The sequence below is a fragment of the Dromaius novaehollandiae genome, chromosome 3, assembly GCF_036370855.1.
Source record: "Dromaius novaehollandiae isolate bDroNov1 chromosome 3, bDroNov1.hap1, whole genome shotgun sequence".
NCBI classification, from domain to species: Eukaryota; Metazoa; Chordata; class Aves; order Casuariiformes; family Dromaiidae; genus Dromaius; species Dromaius novaehollandiae.
In genome coordinates, this window is record NC_088100.1 from 128,349,480 (window position 1) to 128,357,663 (window position 8,184).

At 54.0% G+C, this 8,184-nt stretch overlaps 1 protein-coding gene across 1 annotated transcript; it reads right to left on the reverse strand.

Annotated features, from left to right (window-relative positions):
* Positions 1-3,041: 3,041 nt before the first annotated feature.
* Positions 3,042-7,411, reverse strand: MAL (mal, T cell differentiation protein). The gene is made up of 4 exons (XM_026110470.2): positions 7,253-7,411; positions 4,429-4,596; positions 4,136-4,270; positions 3,042-3,892 (listed from the first exon to the last, which is right to left on the reverse strand). The coding sequence occupies exons 1-4, from the start codon at positions 7,337-7,339 to the stop codon at positions 3,818-3,820; spliced, it is 465 nt and encodes a 154-aa protein (XP_025966255.2). The 5' UTR covers positions 7,340-7,411; the 3' UTR covers positions 3,042-3,817.
* Positions 7,412-8,184: the final 773 nt, after the last annotated feature.

The window sequence follows — 8,184 nt, forward strand, 5'->3', positions numbered from 1 at the left end:
AGGTTGTTCATTCCTCACAGAGAGAGCTGACAGTAAAATGAGCGCCATCAAAAACCCCTGCATTTTTCCAAGGAGCAGGCCATAATTTTCTCTTCAATCTCTTTGCATTCAGACCTGTAGTTCAGAAGAGGATGGAAGTGCTCACTTCTATTTCATAGCATCCACAGAGGCATTTCACGTGTCTCACCTTTCAATACAAGGTAATTTGGGTACCCAATACACCTGCACTTGCGAAGCAGATAAAATTATGGTTGAGAAGGTATTCTTTAATTAAGCAAGAGCAACCATGAAAACAATTTGGACGTAGTTAATGAATGATAGGCCTGTAATCTTATTTGTTTGTATCACAGGAGCTGAGGTTTTGCCTGCCTTCTAGTGACTGGTTTGTTTTTAATTAGCATGTAGCTGCCCGCTCGCTGGGGCAGATGCCAGCAGGCTTCATCTTGCTGCTGAGGAAGCTGGAGGGGAAGAGCAGAGGTGGAAACTCCAGTGACGCTCCCAGTTGAGAGCTGATCATGGCTGCGGGGATAGACCCGAGCAAACGCAGAGCCTGAGATGGAGCAGCGCGTGTGTCAGGCCAGGCTGGGAGCAGCTCTGCAGGCAAGGACTGCTGGCATCTAGTGGACAGCAAGCCGCTTACATGTGAGTGCACCCAGCAGATGCCCCCGAGGTCCTCGCCCACCTCCCAGGTTTGTCCTGCCATGCACGTCTCTCTGTCCTTCCTATCAGGTTTGCAATTGCAACTCAGCAGCGGCAAAGAGGACGTAAAGGGACTGCAGCAAGGGCAAACCTCAGCATGTTGTTATCTAGCACACACCTCCGGCACACCCCGGCGAGGTACTTCACCATGCTCCATTTCAATTAAACAGTAGTTTCCCTGTCCTAGGCGGTGCAGTGATGTGCAGTGGTTTGGGCCGGTGCCACGCTTGGTGGTTTCAATCAGTGAAAGCACTGCCCCGTGGATAGCAATTCCTGTTTGCATTAAAGCCTGTTGCGCGGTGGAGCACTGCCTGTCTTGCAGGTGGCCAGCAGCTCTGCCGATCCAACCCTGCCTCGCTCACAGCCACCCATCAGTCATCTCTGCAAAACTGCTGTGTGCTTCACTGCTAATATTTCTGATTATACTCCACCAAACGGTCCCAGCCACACAGCTTGTAAAAGATGCTAGTGACCTTGGCTAAAAAGTGGCTGATTTGGGGGAATAGCTGCCTTCTCTGAGCCTTCTTCCAGTGTAGGGGTTATTGGTTGGTCACACAGCCCTCCCTGTGGTTTTGCCCAGGTTTCAGGCCCCTGGATGAAGGATAGATAGAGAAAAGCATGGACAAAAGGTAGAGAAAGAAGAGGAAAAGACTAGATTTGGACTCCTCCTCACTTTGCTCCTCCAAAGCTGCTGCCAGTCGTGAGGGTGCCCATGGACCGGGCTGGGTCACCATAGGGAGGTGGAGGTGGAGGTTGCCACCGAAAGTGCTCGAAAAGCCACCCATGCCATTATGGGAATAATCATGCCCTCCAGAGGTGTTTGCACCCATCCCAGACAAGTATCTCTGGGGGAGAAAGACTAAGCCTGCTTTCACCTCCTGGGTAATGTAATAACCCCAGCCCGTCTGAGCACACCATGTTCATCACACCCAACATTTCCAGTGTGCTCCCAGCAGCTTCTCAGGCCAATGTCATCCTTGGGGCTCTCTGTGGGCACCAGACCTGGGACACACGGGGTAGGAAGGTGCTCGGAGGTCCCAGGGGAGCCTCTGGGCAGCATCTTTCACTTCCGCAGTATCGAGGTGTGCCGTTTCCCAGGCAGTGGCTGTGTCAGGCTGCCCCACTGCTGGGGCGTTCGGGGCAGGCGAGGGCTGGAGGGCTGGGTGTGATGGGTAGCAGAGACCTCGGAGTGCTTTTTGCATCTGCTTTTTCTCTTTTTCCATGCCAGCAGTGCCCTGCTGTTTTTTTTCTAGTGCTGGTTTCTAGCAGGGACATGCTAATGCAGGGAGGGAGGTGCCTGAGTTGGGGCCAGAGGGGAAGAGACGGGCAGGTGAACTGGCATGGACTGGTGTGAACTGGTGTGTGGCAGGGAAGGGGGAAGCAGAGGGCAAAGCAAGGCAGAAGGAGATGGGGAGGAGAGCGAGGAGCTTCAGGCTGGAGGGCAGCGTTGGGCGCAGGAGAAGGCGGGTATGGTACCGCATCCCAGGGTGTGACTGCAAATACCTCTTTTTGTAAATAGCCCCAACCGAGAAAGGCGTCTTTGTGTTTTAATGCTAAATTCTGGGGCGTTAATAGCAGAAGGGCAAATCTGCGCATAAAAAATTTCCCCCACCCCATGATGACGCGATGCTGAAACCAGTTCCAACAGGAGCAGGTTAAACCTTTGGAACCAAGCGTCATCATCAAAGCGACTGCGAGTTCCCTCTGCCCCTGAAAAGGGGTTTCTTTTCCGCCACTGTTGCAATCAGCTTGCTTTTGTCACACCAGCGCAAGCAAAACAGGTCGGGCTGGTTTTTTATATGGAAAAACTAGGGAAAAAAATATCAAGTGTTTGCCCCATATTGCAATTAAAAAGCATCAACCCAAACCCATGACCGCAGCTCAAAAATCCCCCCAGGATCTGAAACAACAGACGCATCTCTCGTCCACCTTTATTTCCTTCCCGTTCCCCAGCCCTTGTTATCATCCAGGAACTTCAGACTCACAATAGAAGCGATTTTTGCCCTGCAAGCTGAGCTAATATGAAACCACTGCATATTAGGTAACATATGAAAACGCCCCTTCTTGGGCCTAAACCCCATTTAAATTAACTCACTCGCATTAACGCTGTGGAGTAATTTAAGCATGCAGATGGGCATCATCACAGATGAACTCCAGCACCTCTTGGCCCTGGCTGCAGCGCCCCACGGGCTGCCCCTCGCTGTAAAAGCCCCGTGCCCAGGTTTGTGCCTCCTCCCTCGGTGCTGCCTCGCTACAGAGCAGCGCTCCCGCAGCCCCGCGGGGCTGGCACCTCCCCACGACAAAGGGGAATCGGCAGCGATGACTCTTGCCCGTGCGCAAAATTAGAGAAAACCTGTTTTTATTAGTGACAGAGGGTTTGAGAGCAGCCATGCACCAAAGACGGGAGTTGTCTCTGCTCATTCGATGCGTTATTCCAACTATCGTTATAATTCTCCTGCAGTCGTTCGACAGTGCACCTTCTTGATTGTACTTCCCAGGGAGATTCATGGCAGTGGTAACTCCTGGAGTTAAGGCTGTGCCTCGTAATTCGGCAATATCCATCAAAGGCTGCAGGAATTTGTATTTCCCCGGAGGCAAGCTGTATATTGCCCCATTTCTCATCACAAGTCAGAGATGGCATTTCTGGAAACTGCATGAAATATTGTTTTGGCACGTCCAATTCAGAGAGGGAAATAGGCTTATATGGCCAGATTTCACTTAAAATGGCCAGATTTCATGCTCGTGCTCCTGCGTGCTGGTTGTTCAGGCTTCCTCTGATAGCAAGAACAGCCTTGAAGGCATAAGGGGGTCTCAGGAAGATTTTGGTGCTTTGAATCCAATGATACTATTCTGTTTAAAGCTATTTTTTTTTCTGTTTGGGTCTCGTTTACAAACAACATGCCATACCCAACCCAGAAGAGACTGAAGGGGGACGGATCGTGCCAGGATATAATTTCTCTGGCAGGCTCTTTTTCTTCATTGCCACGAGTCCCACGTACCAAGTTGCTTGTTTATAGCCTAGACACTGAAAAACAAAACCCAGCCCCAGCCCAGAAACTGCAGTCGTTGAACAACTCGTGTTTGTGGGTGACCACAGGGCACGCTTGCGAGGGGAGACTCAGGCCAACTTCCATCGCAGGAGCGAGTACACCGTATGGATCACATACGTCAGGGTAGCTAAGAATGCAAATACCTACAGTGGAAAAATACATTAGCCAGTGAACTTTTTATTGCAGGGCATGTTCCCCTGGATTGAGCAACCACCTCATAACGCATTATATTAGTACTGACTTTTGCCCATTGGGAGATTCATGTGTAGTAGGACTGGACTGGGTTTCTCACCTCCCTGGCCGGTTGGCATAGTTCAAGATTTGCCCTCGAGGCCGCCTCGCGGTCACCCACCTGCCTTCCCCCCCGCCGCGAGCCAGGCACTCACCACCGCAGCGATGTTCTCCTGGTAGATGGCGTGCAGCGAGGTGGCAGACAAAGACCTGATGCTGTAGGTGACATAGGCTTGCAGCACGGCGGCACTGAGGTAGAAGAGAGCAGCTGTCCCCTGACAGATGACATCCTAAGAAACAAGGATTGCCGCCGTCATTGCCCAGGAGGGAGCATGCTGCTCCCCAAGCCCCGGGCCACAGCTTGAAGCACGGCAGGAGCAAAAGGGACAGTTCTCTACCAGTGACACCAGGGAGGGGACAGGCACCGAGGTCTTTTGCCCCCACTTACCCAGGTGATCCAGGAGGAGCTGCCACCGTGCACCCCACAGAGGTAGAGGCACAGGAGGGTGGTGGACATGAGGAAGCAGAGCACAGAGACAAACATCACCCAGCCTTGCGGCATGGACAACGTGACCTTCGCGGAGGCCACCAGGATCCAGACGAGGCCCCCGAAGATCTGCAAGCCAAAGTGGGACAAAGCATGACCAAAAGGAGCTGTATCAAACCCGGCCCGCCCATGCAAACAGCGCGGACCCATGGATTAACAAAGACCTTGTGCAAATGCCACCCTAAAAGTAGAGAGAATAGGTTGAAGAGAGAGAATGCAGCTAGTTTTACTGCCTAAGTTGGGGGTAGTAGGGTGGCGGCACCTATCTCCGAGCGCCCCGGGAGCACTGCCTGGGAAAGAGGGTTTGCGTTGCTGCTCAGGCCATTGGGGTCCTCCGCTGCAGGCTGCACAGGGGCTGTGCAAGCTCCCAGCCGCTGGTCAAGTAGCGGCGGGCCCCCATGCTCAGCCAGTCTTGGGAGTTTGCTACGGGTTGTCCAGCAGAGTGGGGAACACAAGAACAGCTGTATCTACCCTGTCTTTTCTCCACCAACAGGCTCCTACGCAAGAGGGCGAGAGCAGGACACCCAGGCCCACGGGGCTTCGGAGCAGCAAGCGGTGTCTTTGCACTGAAATGCACCCCGTAGCTTGCTTCTGCAGCGAATCAACCCAGTTTTTTGAACGCGTGCAAACTTTTGAGTGCTGCAGCACCCTACAATGAGGAGCTCCTCAGGAGAACCCACATGGCATGGAGAGCGGTGCCGCCATGGGGACCCATCGCTCATCACTGGTGACTCTCGATTTTGCAGGTAAATCCCCTGGAGGCAAGTCAGCCCCGCTGATGCCAGGATCGCTTGGATTGTCAGCAAATCCCGAGGCCAGCCTTCACCACCATCCAGGTGCTTAATCCTACAAATCATGGCATTTCCATTTCCTTGGAGGCATTTTGCAAGTGGGAAAGAGGTTTCCCTCTGCTTTATGACATTCAGAAAATGTCATGTCATTCATGTCATCCCAGATTTGTGGGAGGAGACAGCTTATTGCTTTCATAGCAAAAATGTGCAAGTCAGATCAAGGATGTGGCTGAGACCTTGCAAATCCCTGGAAAAAAAAGGATCTTCCAAAGTGTTGCTGTGTTGGCGTGTCCCGTCACAACCAAACACCAACACGTGAACACAAACCCAGGCCCTGTAATAACTCCTGCTTGGAGACTACATGACTGCATCGCAGCTACAGATCCTGGGGAAAGCACGCAATTGCTCCATTAAAATCCAGCAAAATCAGGGTGAGCTAGGAGGTCAGAGGGAGAAGCACCACTTCTCGTTTCCTGCCATTTCCCATGTCTCTTTGCTGCAGGATGTGATTTCTCAGTCGGGCATAAGTGGTTTCGTTAGTGACTTGGTTTTGTGGTGCTGCTGTTCAGCAAACTCTCGTAAAAACCAGCAAAGGGTCAAGAGGCTCCTTCTGCACCAGTCTACGGAAGGATGGGCAATGCAGTCTGAGAAAACCTTGTCTTTTAAATGGTGTGTCACTTTTACAATCCAAAGAAATCTGAATTTTAGCCCTTTTCAGCTTCTCCACATAGGCCTGGCTGCTAAATTTAATCCAGCTATGCAGAAAGCTCTTCAAATAAGGTAGATGACAAGAATTAAACGCAGCCTCACAGAATAAATATGGCAACGCTTAATCAACGCAGCCAGATGTGGCAATCATCCGAGCTGCTTGAAATGTCTTTTTTTTTTTTTTTTTCCTGCCTGTGGTTCCCCTATTAACCCGCTACAGGCAACCTTGGGTTCCCCTGAGGGCTGAGAAATGCTTTGTGAACCCTGTGATTCAGGGGAGCCTCCTCCTTTGTACACAGAGGAGAGAATACAGCGGCGCAGCCTAGTCGTAAACTTCCCGAGATGGAGATAAAATGCTGAAACCCGGCTTTTCGGCATTCCTCCTTCGCCCGCCGTGCCCGAGCCTTTAGGACATGCGTTTCTGAGCCTTCCCCAAACCCGAGGAGAGTTTGTGGGTTATTTCCCCCCCTCTTTAAGCTGCCTGACCAAATCCCCCGGAGACAGGAATTACAAGGAGACAGCCGGAGGCGCAGTCGGTGCTGAAGGGCGCCGGAGCGGGCGGCAGCCTCGGGCCTGGGATGAAGGCAGCCGGCCCCGGGGGGCCGGGCGGACGTCTCCAGCCTCAGTGGCTCCGTGCTCACCCCGCAGCACCGCCGGGGCCTGCCGAGCTCAGCATCCCCACTGGGAATTCGTGCCCTCCTTCCCGCAGCCGCGGCGAGCCTCTTGGCGTGAAATAACGTGAGCCCCCTCCTCAGACCCTCGGCTGGACTGCTCAATGCTGGAGGAAGGCGCTAGGGTTTGACAGAAGTCCCTCAAAATGTGGGACGAGTGGGTTTGGAGAGGGAAGCCCAGAGGGAAAGGGCTCTAGTGGAAACTGCTCATCTTTCCCTCAGCACCCACAGTTAACCGCTTTGCATCAGCCTGGCCAAACCCTTCAAGGTTACGCTCGTCCCCAGCTCCATGAGCCTGCAAGGTGGGAAGAAGCAGCAAGGAGCTGGGCCAGCCTTCGCTCTCCCCCTGCACACCCCGACCAGCTGCTACATCCCCTTCCCCGTTAAACTCACCCGCAGAGCAGGCCGAGGGGAGGCTCAGGGCGAGCCAGGCAGCCGGGGTCTCCCCCAGCCCGCGCGGCTCCCCGGCGTCACGGCACGGCTCTCAGGTGCCGGCAGCGCGGCACGTGCTGGGCACCCTGCAAGCAGCATCCCCCGTGGTACACGGGCACTCACCATTTCGGGGATGAAGAGCACATCGGGGAAGGTGGTGAGGACGGCCAGGCCGCTGGGCAAAGAGATGGTGCAGGTGGCCGAGGACATGGCGAGCCGTTCCCGCGGTGCCTGCCAGCCGCTCTGGCTCCGGCCGCTGCAGGTGGCTCCTATCCTCCCTCCCTCGTCCCTCCCTCCTTCCCTCCTGCCTGCAGGTGAAGGTGCCTGCGGACGTCACAGGTGTGGCTGAGCCCTGCGACCCGGGGTTTTTCCGAGGCCATCGCAGTCTCCGCCGGAGGGGGCAGGTGCTTTTCTCGCCCGGCCCCTGCCCTCCCCCAGGAAAGAGGCTAGGTGAAGTGCTTGGAGGAGAAAAGCCTCGCTGGCTTGTTGTGCCCACGCAACTCGGCCAAGAAAGAGGCCAAGCCTGGTGGCAGGGGGGCCGCAAAGGGAGCATTTCTATCACCGAGGGCAGTGAGGGTCCTCAAGTCCCAGACCCCGAGAGCGTGGGATGCTGGTGTGTGAGCTGGCAGCAACAGCGGCTTCCTCGCCTCCCCCAGGAACCGTGCGCAGAGGGTCACGGGCTTCGGTCGCACCCGGGGGAAACAGCATGGACCCAGGTCTCGGCACAGCAGGGCCATAAAGCCCTCATGCCTCCTGTTTCGCACCACGGGGTGTAAAAGCCCTGTTTTCCCCAAGCAGGGGGAGGTGACTGCTCTGCAGACGGGAGGTTTTGAAGAGGAAGAGAAAGCAAAAGCAAAGGGAGTGCAAGAATCAACACTCAAGGAGTGTCTCTCTCACAGTTTATTATCAAGTTGATAAAAGAGAACTCTGTAAATGGGTACCCTGCTTCCAGTTAAAAATGTTTCCATCTATGATAATCACCTAATGGTGATTATCACCATATACACCTATGGGGGGTAATTCCCCTTACTTCATTTGTATTTCAGAATCAAGAG